Here is a 14,800-nt window from a genome sequence, read left to right as displayed (position 1 = left end):
TTTATAGAATTTAGGCCAAATCCAGATCACTTTTCATTTCTTTAGAGATTATTTGCATGACCAAAATGAGTCAGAACAGAGTTTTCATTTAGAGTGAGCAATTTGTTGCTGAACTACAAAACTGAGAAATGTTCTGAGACCAAAGTTTTACTGTGTAACAACAGCATTTCAACTTTGTACAAATACTTCAGCATGCTATCATTTTCCAGTCCAAATGTAGCACTTAAAATTCTGAAAAGGAACAGTGTATAATTTTTTTGCATTTCATATATGTTTTCTAGAATGTAGTTGAGCCCAAACATGCAGATGAAGTCAATAACCTGTAGTCAGTTCAGTGAATGCTGTTTAAAAAAATAATATCAGGCATATAAATGCTCTGATTGTTAACACATCTTTGAAACCTAAAATTTTAAGAAGAGTCAGTGATGTTAATCTGCATGCTGTCCAGTTGTTGTAATGAAAGATACCATGATCAATATAGAGAGGTGTATGTAAATAAGGCACAATCACCATAGGATGAGTTACAGAAAGCCTGGAGCATCTATATTTTCTTCTAACCTGCATCAAAAACAATCCCCATGTTTGTTTTACAAAGTGAATAATCCTTCCCTTTTTCCTTTTTTGAATAGTTTCCCTGTAGAGATATCTATTATTATCTTGGCCATCACTTTCTCTTCTAGATATGACTAGACAAATGAACATGTTTCACTACTAAATTTACACAGAGAATGGATGAGTCTCCCACCAAAAGATAATGCTCCCTAAACAATCCAAAGTGCTCCATAGTGAGATTAAACTACTGTCAAGGCACACCTCTGCATTGCAAAAGATCTTTGTTTCCTTTCCTCTGTAGAGGAGGGCTAGATGGCTGTGTACTTATCTATGAAATGAGATGATGAGAGACAAGCTGGTGGCACATGCAAACAAGCAAACATGCTGCTAGTGGCTGTAATGATACTTGAATAATCTTCATTCTCAAAGAAGACATTGATTCATTGTGTTGATGAAAACCACTGAGAGAACAATAAAAGCAGCATAGGGGTGTGCCATCCACCACATAAGCTGGAGCCACACTTTCAAAAACATTTCCAATTTGAGGAGACCTGTTTATTCTTGAGGCCCTTAGTGAGAGCTCGGGAGTAAAGATTTTATAGCAGATCCCCCAAAAAGAAACAGCATCAGTATCAAAAGCAAGTTGAAACTTCTCAAAATAGACCTATAATGAACTTTCCCAGCAGTGCAAGATGCTTCAGATATATAAATTCAGTAGTGACCACAATGGAAACTTTCTTTAAAAGGAACGTCATTAAGAACTAAGAAATTATACTATTTGAGCTGCTATCCTCTCTAAAACCAAATTCAGAAATGTCATATTTGGACATTCCACATTTGCACTTGTGACTGATGTCCATCAGCTACTTCTGTACATTGTGTTTTCATGATACTTTTACAGAAAGTAATTTGGTTTCACTCAACTATCTACCGGGGGCTGAGATGTTTGAAAAATTCAAATTACTAGTCTCCAAAACATGCATCTATACAAGAGGTCATGAACCATTTCATTTTTAAATGCAATAATAATATGTCTTTTAATATGAGATTTACTCACGCTTTGCAGCTTCAAATAGTCTCCTGTTTTACATTTACAGTGTTCAAAGAGCCTCACTTTGAATGCTTATGTTGTTTTTGATCTTCTCTTTAGTTAAATTAAACTGAGCAGGTTATAGCACTCATGATTTTGTTAAGATTTAAAACAGAGATGTACTTGAAGAGATGTGATAGAAAGCTTCCCTCTCTTATTTCACTCCATATGCTTTCTTGGTATCTCTGGTCTGATTCCTTCAATGCTCCCCATAGAAGTATTACAGCCCAGGTGCAGGGATTCCAAACTATTTTTTTAATGAAGCTATGGCTCACTCAATTTAGCTACTCGTAATAAGACTTTTCCATTCAGCCTGCTCAGAAGTATCATTAATATCAATAGTGGTGGTGCATGTGGATCATGGGAACATTATTACTCCTCAAGTTGTGCCAGGGTAAGTTTAGGTTGGACATCAGGAAAAACTTCTTTACAGAAAGGGTTGTTAAGCACTGGAATAGGCTCCCCAGGGAGGTGTTTAAAAACCATTTGGATGTGGTGCTCAGGGACATTATTTAGTGGAGGATTGTTAGTTAGGGTAGTATGGTTAGGTCATGGTTGGACTTTGATGTTCTTTAAGGTCTTTTCCGACCTGAGCAATTCTATGATTCTATGATTCCGTGTTTTTTGGAGTGAGTGATCTACAGCAGGCAGCCTTTGTCACGTGATGAGAGGAATTTTTATTGCCATCTCCATTTTATACTGACGTCTGATCTTGTTTGTGCAGTTCAGTTTTATTGCCTAGACTCTGCCCCATCTGCCACCTCCCATCATCATGCTTCACAGGCTGCACATACAAGGAGCAAAGGGGGGAGGTGCAAGGTGTGTATGTATACAAGGTATATAAAAGGAACGCGTTCTGCTCCACAGGTGATGTGTTTTGTATTTCAGAGAATGCAGATGCCATAATGATACCTGACAAGTGGTAATTGTTTTGCGTGGATGACAGTCTTACATTACTTTTTGTTTGGGATGGCATTCAGAGGGCTTTGTGTGTCATTTAATGGGATATTGTTTTGTCTCTCTCAGGCTCAGATCACAGTGAATGGGAACTCTGGCACTGCTGCCAGCCCAGTGAGTCACTTTCAAAGGCCTTTTTCCCCTTCTTCCGCTTACTCTCCACCAGCTTCTCTCAATTCCAACCTTGTTATCATGCAGCATGGCAGGATGATGGGTAAGCCTTTATACATTACACAACATATTCCAATTTATGTGGCCAAAATTGCAAACAATGGCAAAGGGCATCACATCCATAATGCAGGTATTGTCTATTCATCTCCTTAGGAAGTAAATGCAAAAGATAATAGAATTTACTTTTACATGTAATAGTTCCTGAACTGGAGTTACTTTTAAGTTTTATTACTCGTCCTTATGTTTATGAGAGTGACCTCTTGCCACTTTCCCACTTGCTTTCCTGAGGAAAAGGGAGCATATGTAGAAACAGCTCAACCTGCAGAGCCTGTTTCCTTTTGCTCTCTTTAAGAAACTAAAGACCAGTTTTGTGCATTGCTTCCCCTCACAACCTCTACAAGCTTCAATTGAAATAATGCCAACAAAGGGGGGCCCCTGAGCTTTTAAACACCTCAAGCCATCTCAATTTATAATTTACTTATGTACTTTTGTAGGTCATTGTTGAGTTGTTGTTTTTTTCCCTTAAATACTTGCATGATTAGCCTCACAAAGGAGCTTTGACAGTATAATCTAGTTTTGCCAGTACGATCATTTTCTTGCTTCTTTTTCTGCCAGAGTTTGCAGATTCAGATAAGAGTATACATGTAAAACAATCTGATTACGATCCAGGAGTTTACTTTTTTGTTGTGCATGCAGAGAAATTAGGTGGCACTTCTGGCACTGAGACTTACAACTTAGAGAAATGCTGCTATCCAGGTCTTAGTGATAGATGCAAAAAACTGCACACATGGGTTTATTCCATTTACTCAAGTGCTATGTCCTTTGATTGCTTACAGTTTGTTGAACTTAAAGTATGTTGATATTGTTTTGGATATACCAGGTATGTGTTTTCCCATGATTTTTACTCTTGTATGATGCTTAAGTTTTGTTTTCCACAGTAACAATCTGATTTCATTCTCCTTGCTCACGTAAAATCCCACTGATGGCCTTAGTTTGAGGCCATCTACAAAGAATGAGGGATCAAATACCAAATGTTTTCTAAATTTAGCATTGTGCATTTTGGGAAAAAGGCCCAAATATTTAGACATGTGCCACGTAGAGTTGCCCCTCGCCATATATGTGTAGCACTGGATTATTTGCAGGACTTCAGACTTGAGTAAACAGCTGAAGCAGTCGTGCCAAATCTCAGCAGTAGCAATGGGCAAAACATTCAAATTAAAATTAGCACTTTCAGTCACCAGAGCTTCTTTCACTGATTTATATTACAATTCAACTATTTTGCTTAAGGATAATCATGTTAAATCATAATCTTCACCAGCAGTGTCAGAATGTTTATTTGTATTCCTGCCATTCATTTACCCTGCAGTAGACATGTCTTGCAGGCGCTGCACCTGTGCTTGCACAGTACAAAAAACCTCACTTTGTCATAGCAGCTCTCTGATTTACTGAAACATACTGCCTGTAGGAGCAGGGCTCTTCCTACATGCAGCAACAATTGTCATGTGATCCACCCCAGCAGTGAGATGGGTGGGGTTTCTTTGGTTTTGGTTTGTTTTGTTTTTTATTAAATGAATTGCTCTCTCTGGATTTTATAGAGAGATGTAATAGTGACACATTATTTAATTTTCAAGGAAGGTTTTGGGGGAGAGAGCTAGGAATATTGCCAATGACCATGAACCACAGCAGTCTGCAGGTTCACTGAAAATGAGTGCATCATCAGGTTGCTCTGAGTGCTGAGTGCCAATTCTCTGGATGATGTAAAGTGATATTTAAACAGACCAATGTAACCTGAAGGGTGAAAATTACACACAGAAATTTGCTTTTTTTTTTTTTTTTTTTTTTTTTTTAATCTTTGTTTCTAAACACATATTACATAGATTGTTCTGGAGATCTGTTTGAAATCTGATGCTGTGCTGACAGAATGGTAATTTTCTGTATATGTATTATTATATATTCTGCTAAATTTTGTGAAGGGGAAGTTTGAAATTCTGTCATTATTTCAAAGGATGGATAGATAAGATGGAATTTCGTTTTACAGCAATAAGGTTTTACTCCTATTATTTCTCAGTATATTTTGCTAGGTTTGTGGGTTTTTTCTTTTTTCTTTTTTTTTCTTTTTTTTTTTTTTCCCAAGCAAGTTGCAGCAAAAAAAAAAGTGACTGCAATCTAATCTACCAAAATCTGACCTAGATTGCCATAAATAAGATTATGGTTCAGCCCCAGGACTTATGAAGTGTTACATATGAATATGTTTCTCAAAATTATTATCCATCTTTGCAAACCACAGTGAAATTGGGCAGTGTGTTACAATTGCCCAGAATGATTATTGTGTTGTTATACATTATCCTCTCATGTTATCTTTACAGAGTCCACAGAGACATACTCGCAACATGTTGGCAGCAGCACCACCACCAGTACAATACCAATCTGTAAATCCTTAGAGGAAGAAAAAAAAATTACAGTCATTAAAGCTCCACATTATGCAGGGATTGGCCCAGTGGATGAATCTGGAATCCCTACAGCAATTAGAACGGTAGGAAATTCTGGGGAATCTGCGTATGAACTCATACAATGAATTGATTGTTGGTAATGGGTTTTTCACATTCTTCTACTCTTATATAATGTGGAATACTGTGTGCGCAATCAGGCAGCTCATGAATATAATATTGTGCGTTGACAGAAAAAGAGAATGCTGATGGGAACGTAATTGGGCAACTTGATGTTTCTGGTTTAATTAGAACTAATCAAAATTTTGTCTCTCTTCTCTTGTATTCCCTTCTGGAGATGTGAAATAATTGTGTTTGCTTTGTTATTAGTAAAATAAAGTGTATACGTACTGTATTTATGCATGTGTACAAGTATACACGTGTATCTGTGTATGTACAACGTATAAATCTCACACTCCTGCATTCTGAGGAGCAGTGGTTTTTACTTGATCAGTATAATGTAGTTTCATTTGGTCAGTAATCTAAGAAAGTTGTATTTTTGCACACATGCAAAACATGATCTCTATGCCCCTGGATGACATGTAGGCGAATAGAGTAGAATTCATTGAGACTAGCTTGAGACCCCTTCATTGAGACTAGCTCAGTTCCTATCATCTGCCACTAGTCCCTGGCTAGAGTCGCCCAGGATGTCAGACTGAGAAGGTTTGTTTTCTCTCTGCTGAAGCATTCTTTCCATTCTGCTGTCAGGGCAGCCTCTTCTGGCTGGTCCAGAGAGCACAGTGGCAGCTGTGCTGGGTCTGTAGAGGAAGTGCTTACTGGCCTTCCCTGCTGGAAGCAGTGCTGTGCTAGACGGAGAGAAAGAAGAGTGGGAGCCGGGATGAAGGCAGCAGAGCCCTTGCAGGTGAAGTCTTTGTGAGGTGCAAGGATGTAGCAGCCATTGGATGTATCCTCTCTGCCAGTGCTGACTTATGGGGCTGTGTTGTAATCGCCAGGAATTGCTTCAGTGGATTGAAAAATTAGGGGGAAGAGCAAGAACTGATGGAAAAAAGCAATAGGAGAAATTCAGAATGAGTGGTAAGATGGGGACAATTTTGTTAAGAATGGGGGGAAACTGGCATTTCTTTATTTTTGACATAGAAAGGAATACAATCAAGGTTTAAAAAATGAATCAATTTCTTTGCATTAATGCTCTAGGTTCCTACCCCTTCTTTAACTAAGAATGTCCCTTTGTTGTGCATGGGAAAAAGTTATTATTTTTGTCCTTTTTTTTAAATAGCAGATCGGTCTAATAGCGTGAATATTAGTTATATAAGGGTATAACAGAAATCCCCCTCAAGTATGCTTAACAGAGTTGGCAATCTGCCATCCTATATTTAACTTTCAGATTGGTCTGCTTCTCTGAGATACTCTCCTGAAAATATAATGTGATTTGAATTATGGCATTTCTCAGCTGGATTTGCTCTTCAATTTTGATTGTTTCAATTTAAAAATGTCTTGCGTCTTTTTAAGCTTTGAATTGTAGAGCTGATTCTGATGATGAGATGTGAGTTAAAAGATTATGCCAGCTTGTGTGAGTGCGTCTGCCTCGTATGCCACTTTGTCTCCTTACTTTGCTTCTTTAAGACCTAGCTGGAAGTGAGGCAGTTTTCAGTTTTCAGCATATTGATTTGAGATTACATTTTAAATGTATACAGATATATTTGAACACAGTGTACTCCAGTCATGTGAGAACAAAGGCAATAGAGTTGTCAGCAAAAGACTCAAATATGCTGCACTTTGACATCTCACAGAAGTGCAGCACTGTGCAGAAATATGCAAAAGTGCTCTAACTGCACTTCCCAGGAGCAGAAGGTAGTGTGGAGCACCTGTTTTCTCTCCGATGTCAGTAGTCAGTCCAAACAGGAATCTTCTCTCAGAAGGTTCAGACTTACACCAGCAGAAGGAAAAAAAGGTTTCAAATTCATTGAACTTATGGTTGCACCCAGTGTTTAAAAGTTTCTCATTTTTCCATCTGTATGAAAACAGCCATATTCTATATAAAAAGCAGTAAATGGAGATTCAGAGGTGATAGATAACATATGTATTGTATTCCCAAATACTGTGCTACTGTTAGAAGCAAAAAGGAAGCTTGTAAATAAGGATCTTGGAGTGTCTGTATTCCAGATTTCATTGTGCTGGTTTCCTGCAAGTCCGTATTTCCTCTTGGAAGATGGTTAGTGACAGCTGCTTAGCCAAGGAAAGCAGAGATGCTCTCTTCACTTTATATTCCTGCAAACCTTTGGTCCAAAGGTTCTGAAAAGGGAAGGGTTGCTGTACAGCTCTCCTATCCCATGGTAGGATGTTACCTCTGCACTACTGTAGCTCCTGTCAGCTCCAGCAAGTACAAAAAACCTGAAGCCTGAAAACTCAGCTTGTTGAGTTCTACCTCTGTGCCAAGCCCTGCCCCAAAGGTGATGACATTCCAAGGCATTAACAATGAAGTCTTTGGAAAAGAGGGCAAAAAAGTTTTCAGTCAAATGGCAGCACTAGACTTTACCACTGACAGGATCTAGGAAAGGGGAAGAAAAGGGGGGAAAAAATCTTGGAAAGCAATATGACTGCACTGTTAGAGACTATAAAAAAATAATTGGCTTCATTTCTTCCAAAATTAATCCGTATGCTGAGAAGACCTCTATTGAATAGAATGAAAAAAATGAAGTCCAATCATATATTTTGTCTGTACTTACTGATGTAGCGTGTCAGCTAGGAAAAAGAAGTGCCCCACTCAGAAGGTCCACTGAAAGTCATAAGTGCCTCCTTTAATCATATACTTCCTGATGGATTATTTGAATACTGAAGTGATTATGGAGTCTTCTGTGTACCAATTGCAGACACCTCTTAGGTCCTCCTCATTTCACAATCAGCTATTTGGCTGATTGTTCACTCACATGTGGTGATAACATGTTCCCAACCTTTAATTGCAACAATTGTATGCATCTGAGTGACTCGGTGGCTATGAATACTGCTAATTCCTCAAACAAGGGTTGGCATGGGCAATTAGAGAATATAAAGTGAGATTGTGTAATTTAAAACTAATTTATTCAGTTCCTCAACTAGTCCTGGCATAAGCATAAACAACATAAAGCCAAATCATTGGCTGATGCTGTGAACCTCAGAGTCTGGGATGGGGTGGGGATGATGGGATTGAAAAGATCAAACATACAAAAAGGTATTGGAAGAGCTGCTTCTGTGCTTACATGTCAGCTTCTCCACACCTACTCTCTGTGTGGAACCTCCTGTAAACGTGTGGAGCACCTGACAAATTAGGAAGGCCTGGCAAAGAGATATCAGTTCATCTTTGTCTCTTGACAAACAGCAGGGTCACAATAGTAGTACTTTTGCATTGTTTCCTGTCTATTCCCCTGCCACTGATTCAAGCTCTTTTGAAAACCCTTCTTGGCCCAATACACAGAGGCAGTTGTGGCAGCATGGATCACTGCAGAGCTGTACTGATGAGGAGTATCATCAAGCAGCAATTTCATGAGAACTGATGTTCATTCTTCAAACAAGTGATTGTTTTCTGCATAGTTCACCAAAGTTAACTGTTTAATTATGTACAGTAACTTTATAAAGCATTTAAGGCAAAAGTGTGATTCATTACATTCATTAAACATTTTGCTTTTCTGATCTCTATGGAGCATGTAAAGATTCATGATCAAAGAGAATAATACTAAAAAAGTGTTTGCCTTTTTTGTTACTTCCTTTTCTGAAATGGTGTCTCAAAGCAAGTTAAGACAAAAATAGGAAATACAAAAGAGTAAGGGATAAAATAAGTAGAAACAAGCAAAAGTTAGCATCAGGAGAGACTAGAAAATATGAGACTGTAGTTTTCTGTAAAAAATACAAGTGCAATTTAATGAGTGATATTAAAAGGTACGCTGTGTTCACTTCTTTATCACTTCTTGAAATAGAAGAATAAGTTGCCTGGAAAGGGAAATTAAAAACTGCATAAATGCTGTTTGTTTACCAAACATAATTTTTGCCTTAATTCTTTTCTCGGTTGTATTCCAAAGTAGATATGCACTATTTAATAAATAAGTTTTGAAGATAATGTATGTTGAAAATAGCTAGGAGTTCAAAAGAAGCCCTTCTTACAAACTGGTAATTGGCAAGTTGTATGTATTTCCTGTGTAGTACCCAGCATTCATCTTTGTCAAATATAGGGCTCTAAGAAGATAACTCTTGATCTGGCATCACTTCCAGTGTTCCTAAGCATTGTATTCTCCAAGATTGAAGTCCCAAACTGAGTCAATTTAAATGCCTTCCAGAATTTGTTACAGGGATTCCTAGATGAGATGGAAAAATGCACCACTTGAAGTAGATGAAAATGATTATACTGAATAGGGGACAAAGAAGGATAAATCTAAATCTATGTCCAGAATAACATTAAATGTCTTATCTGTCCACATAGATATTTTTATTTCTTCATTATTTTTAATTCCTTGTTAATTGTTTAAAACTATATTTTATTTAGACAGTTGACAGGCCAAAGGATTGGTACAAGACAATGTTCAAGCAAATCCATATGGTACATAAGCCTGGTAAGTATGCTGTTGTCTTAGCTGTGTACTTGTCAGTGGTATTAAAAAGCACTCTTTTCTGCATTTTGATTAGCTGCCATATGAAAATGCAAATGTTCACCAAGTGTGAGACAATGAATCAAATTAAAAGGCTGAACTGGATGGTAGATTCTGATGCGGAGAGACAGCTAGAGGCTGTCTACTTACATTGGGTTTATTTTGTTTTACTAAAAATAAAAAAAAAATATTAAAGTGAGCAAAGTAAGCATGGAACCAATGTGATTCTGTGTCATTATGGAACTCAGTGAAGCAATCCTCATCTCTGGTGTGAGGGATGAGAAATTGGCCACTGGAAGTCCCTTGCCATACCACCTTATTTTTGGACAGTTTGCATGTTAGAACAATGCAGGCTGTTTTGAGGATACATTTTCTGTTTGAATTGCATTTTTTCCATATAATGTGTTATTTGTTTTGCTGAAACAGAGCTTTGGTGATATTTATAGCTTTAGAGTTAACTTCTTTTATCATGATTGTCACCAAGGAACAGCATAAACTACAGTCATGCTCATTTTCCCTCACGAAGGAAAGAGACCTTATTCTGCTGAGGTAGGACTCGTATTTAGCATGGTCAAACAGATTGTTAGTGGGAAAATAAGAAATGTAAGCAAGACAATTATGGCTTTTTAGATCTGTCCTGAACACTAGTCACGTGGTAAATATTTGAGTTTGATTTTCATGGTAGGAAGATTCAGTAGTATCTAATAAGAGGAGAGCAAAGCTCTCGGTAGAGGTAGAGATGGGAGAAGAGCGGATAAACAGCTGTAACTTAACATTTCGTGCTAGCCAGTAGGATGCAATACAGGTGTCATGACAAGAAGGTACATTTTGCTAATAAAATGGCAAAAATATCTTATGGTAAGTGTAATGGGAAAAAAAAGAATTCAGAAAACACCCACGAGAGATGAGGAAAAGTAGTACAGCGCTTGATTGCCTGTTTGTATTTCCAAAAAGAAAGCTGTGCTGCTGTGATAAACGAGCACATACTGCATTACTGTAACATGTATATTTCTTTTTGTAGATGACGACACAGACATGTATAATACTGCATATTCATACAGTACTGGTAGGAGTTATTTCCTCACTTCCAAACAGCTCTTTTGTTATGTCAGCAAGTAACAGGAGTAATTAACTATTTGTGCTTGCTTTTTTAATAAACACTTTTTGTCATCTTTTTATTGTCATGCTTGATCTCAGTTGGTGTTTTTTTCAGGCCTTTTTTCCCAAATGAAACTAAGTTTAATTTTGTTTTCATTCTTGCTGATGTATTACAGCTGTGGGCCTCTATTACTGCAGATGGGATACATTGTAATACTGTAGTTTCTGATTACACTGCATTTATTTTCACTTGTGAATGTAAGCAACACAGCCTTTCCTAATCAAAATGAGGAGAGACCTACTGTGTGAAAGTACAGATACTAATTACATATATAGGAAGACAAAAAGTCTTAAAATATACCCTGAGTGCCTAATAAAGATGCTTCTCTTTTCATTCATTCTTACTATAGGCACTGGTGCTGGTGCTGTTTAACCACAAGAAAGACATATGTAATAGATATATAATTCCTATGTCTTTCAGAAGATGATAGCTATGTGGTAAAATTACTTAATAGAACCAAAATTGGAAGTGTGAATACACTATCTGCAGAAAACCAAAGTGCCTTGTCAAAAAATGCTATTCATAGTACTTCCATTTCTGTGTTTGTTTTGCATTGTGTGCGCTCTCACACAGTCTTTTTGTGTAATATGGAGAGTATTTGTGTGTGCAAGTTGTTCATGATCATGTATACCTATGATCCTATGCAAGATATTTGACTGTACAGTTGTTCCAAACTAACAGTAATTACTCAGACTATGTAATGATTGTGCATTTCCTACCTGTCCTCCTCAATCTGGATGTACAAAGACAGAGACCAAGGATGAGCCCTGAGGTTAATAACAGGTTGTCATTAACAGCCCTGATAGATACATACAGCCATTAACTTCTCCCTCCCCCTCAAAAACAAGTAATCATTACTTTCTTTCACCTTTACTGTAGTTCTTTTGTGTGATTGTAGTTTTATACAAATATTTGAAAAGCATTACCATGGATTACTTAATTCCTAGCTATATACTTTTAAAAATAAAAAATACATATATATATTACAAAAATGTTTGCACATTTTCCCAACCTTGCAGCTTTATAAACTGTGGATTCTTGTAGCATTCCGTGCTTTATTTTATTCCAGTTCTTTCTCACATTGGGACTATTTCTGTTTTTGCTTTATATTAGGTGGCTACAGTCCATCCTTCTCTGCTCAGGCACACCCAGCTGCAAAGACACAGACATACAGACCGTTGTCTAAAAGTGCTTCTGACAGCAGCTCCGATGCCTTTAAGGTCTCATCTCCTTTACCACCCCCACATGTGCCACCCCCAGTCCCTCCGCATCGTCTGCGGGAGAGGTCTATACCAGAAAAGTAAGTTGCTGTGTTTTCAAAAGCTCTTGTTGGTATGTACGCACATTAATCCAATTTCCAGATAGCGGTGAAGGAAAAAAATAGCAGATACAGAACACGACGTGACAGTAAGGGCTAAAAATTAAGGCTGTGGGTTATAGCTTTTTGTAAAATTGGCAGGTAGTGGCAATTCAAAAGGTAACCCAACAGATGAAAATCATATTGCTGAGTGATTTTCTTGATTTTGACGACTCCTGTTGCTGAAGACAGGTTTCCAAGAGCAGAGGATAGAGCCTAGTGATGGACTGCCTCCCAAAGGCCAAGGGGTTTGAATCTTGCTAGCAAGGCATACAGAAGCACAGGTTTTTGTTAGCAAAACTCTAAAATGTACATCTGCTTAGCCTTGATCTCTGAGGTTCTGTGAGTCATCATCCTGTGCTAGGCCAAATGCCTTGGTCACAGAAGCTGAGGCCTGTTACAATTCCTTTTGTCAAGCTTGAAAATAACTGCTTCAGCACTTAATTTGGATGTTCAGCTCCTTTTTAAATCTCCTACATGATAAGACAGGCATTGGAAATCTAAGGTCTCGAGGCCAAGGGATGCCAAACACGTTAGTTATGCTTTGCCTGCTGCTGACAGCTATAGCTCATCAATCTTTTTGTGCCACTGGGACTTTCTTTAATTGCCTAAAAAGTATGAGCATTTAAAATCTCACATAAGAGGCTTAGGTCTAAATGTATCACGGTTTTATAGCTGGGAGCCAAGATATGTTTCCCAGTAAGAGTTGGGCTCAAAAATATAGCCTATAAGGGATTAAAGGCTAGACATTGTAAATGAAAGTGAATTGAGTGTGAACCAGAATTTCAGTGGCGTCCTTTTTTCTTCGAAGTGACTTGAAATATAATGCAACTTGATTTCCATTTTCCTGTTCTGAAAAAGACAACGTTTTCTGTTCTGGAACTGTAGTTTTTCCCCAGTGAACATGCATGGTAAAGAGCCATATGGAACTACTACCCTTGGAAGGTAGGGAATTTATAAACAGATGATCTGTTTTCCAGAAATTGCACTGTAAACAAAAGCAACCCCACGCACTTTTTTAAGGCATGTGATGTGCCTTATTAGATCAGGCCACATCAAGCTAAGTCACAGCAGAAAGCTTGACAGAATTTAATCAGAGCATATGATTTCTTACTGTAAATGCAGGCATACATATGGGATTTCTTTTTTCCTTCCTCCGTTCTGAGAGTTACAAATGGATCATTTGCCCCAGAGCAAAAATTATTCCAAATGCAATATGGGTAGTGACTACAAAAATGCCATGAGAAGTGATAGGAACTGATTGTGATAGGAACTACCTAAATATCTCTCCAAAATGTGCAGGTAGCTATTAAGACAACATGATAAATGACTGGAAAAAAAAAAAAAACAAAAAAAAACACAGTAGTAATAGTAAAGTTAAATTTTATTTTTTTCTTGGAAAATTCTGTTACTTTTCAATACGGACTGTCATATTGTGCAATGATAAAAATATCTACCATTATGTACGTTATGTAGTGTAGCAAATAGTGAGTTCTGCATAAGCATATAGTATATTTGCAGTTTGAGAAGGCATACTGTGGTATTTTCTCACAGTATTTCAGAATAGTTTTCAAGTTGTTTTACCATTAAAACAAAAGGATGAACAATCCCATAGGCTAGACATAACTATGCTTTTCCTACTGCACTACATATACCTGCTGTAAGCAAGTGAAGATGGGGCGCTAGTCCAGACATTTCAGAGCTGAAAGCTGGAAAGTGAAACCGTGCTGAAATTCACTTGGTTTTGTGTGCATCTCCCATTGTGCTGTAAAGCAGAAGGGGTTGATGGTCAGTGAACTCAACTGCTCTTATTTATTATTTAGAAATGACTGGGATCCCCCTGACAGAAAAGTAGATACTCGCAAGTTCCGCTCAGAACCAAGAAGCATTTTTGAGTATGAGCCAGGAAAGTCATCAATCCTTGAACACGAAAGGCCGGTAAGAGGCATAAATGAAACAGTGATAAGCTGTGATACATAGTAAGAAATTTGGTGAAATGTCATCTTTCTATTGTTTATTAGTGACTATAACTGCTCAGATTAATATCAAAAGTCTTTTTCAAATATAATTTTACAGCAATTTCTCATTGCTGTTTCCTGATTTTCTGAAAATATGTTTGCTTTATTTGCTAAACTTAAAATCTGGTATTTCCAAGAACTCAAAGGACCAGTGTGCAAATGAAATGGATGACGGGTAGAACTGTGAATTAATGGAAGCTGCTTTTTCTAATTGGCTGGCATACATACCCAGCTCTCATTTTCAGACGTAATAACAACACATATGGGGACAGACTCTTCTGCAGGGTCTGTGATAGCACAAGGGGAAATAGTTTCAAACTAAAACAGGGGAGATTTATATTGGATGTAAGGAAAAAGTTGTTTACAATAAGGATGGTGTGGCACCAGAACAGGTTGCCCAGAAAGGGGGTGGATGCCAACATCCCTGGAGACA

General features: G+C 37.7%; 1 protein-coding gene across 3 annotated transcripts in view; it reads left to right on the top strand.

Moving 5' to 3' along the window:
- Window positions 1–14,800, top strand: part of SORBS2 (sorbin and SH3 domain containing 2) — a 141,979-nt gene that overhangs the window by 88,717 nt on the left and 38,462 nt on the right. For 2 of the 3 annotated variants that reach the window (XM_048941150.1, XM_048941151.1), the window contains 6 exons: window positions 2,669–2,813; window positions 5,137–5,303; window positions 9,731–9,797; window positions 10,855–10,899; window positions 12,106–12,292; window positions 14,173–14,287. In XM_048941150.1, the coding sequence (XP_048797107.1) occupies window positions 2,669–2,813; window positions 5,137–5,303; window positions 9,731–9,797; window positions 10,855–10,899; window positions 12,106–12,292; window positions 14,173–14,287 (726 nt within the window). The remainder of the gene's footprint in view (window positions 1–2,668; window positions 2,814–5,136; window positions 5,304–9,730; window positions 9,798–10,854; window positions 10,900–12,105; window positions 12,293–14,172; window positions 14,288–14,800) is intronic. The other variant, XM_048941152.1, reaches the window with a different exon arrangement.

Source organism: Lagopus muta, chromosome 4 (genome assembly GCF_023343835.1).
Source record: "Lagopus muta isolate bLagMut1 chromosome 4, bLagMut1 primary, whole genome shotgun sequence".
Classification (NCBI taxonomy): Eukaryota; Metazoa; Chordata; class Aves; order Galliformes; family Phasianidae; genus Lagopus; species Lagopus muta.
The sequence above is the reverse complement of the archived record's forward strand: the minus strand, read 5'-3'. Positions and strand labels throughout refer to the sequence as shown.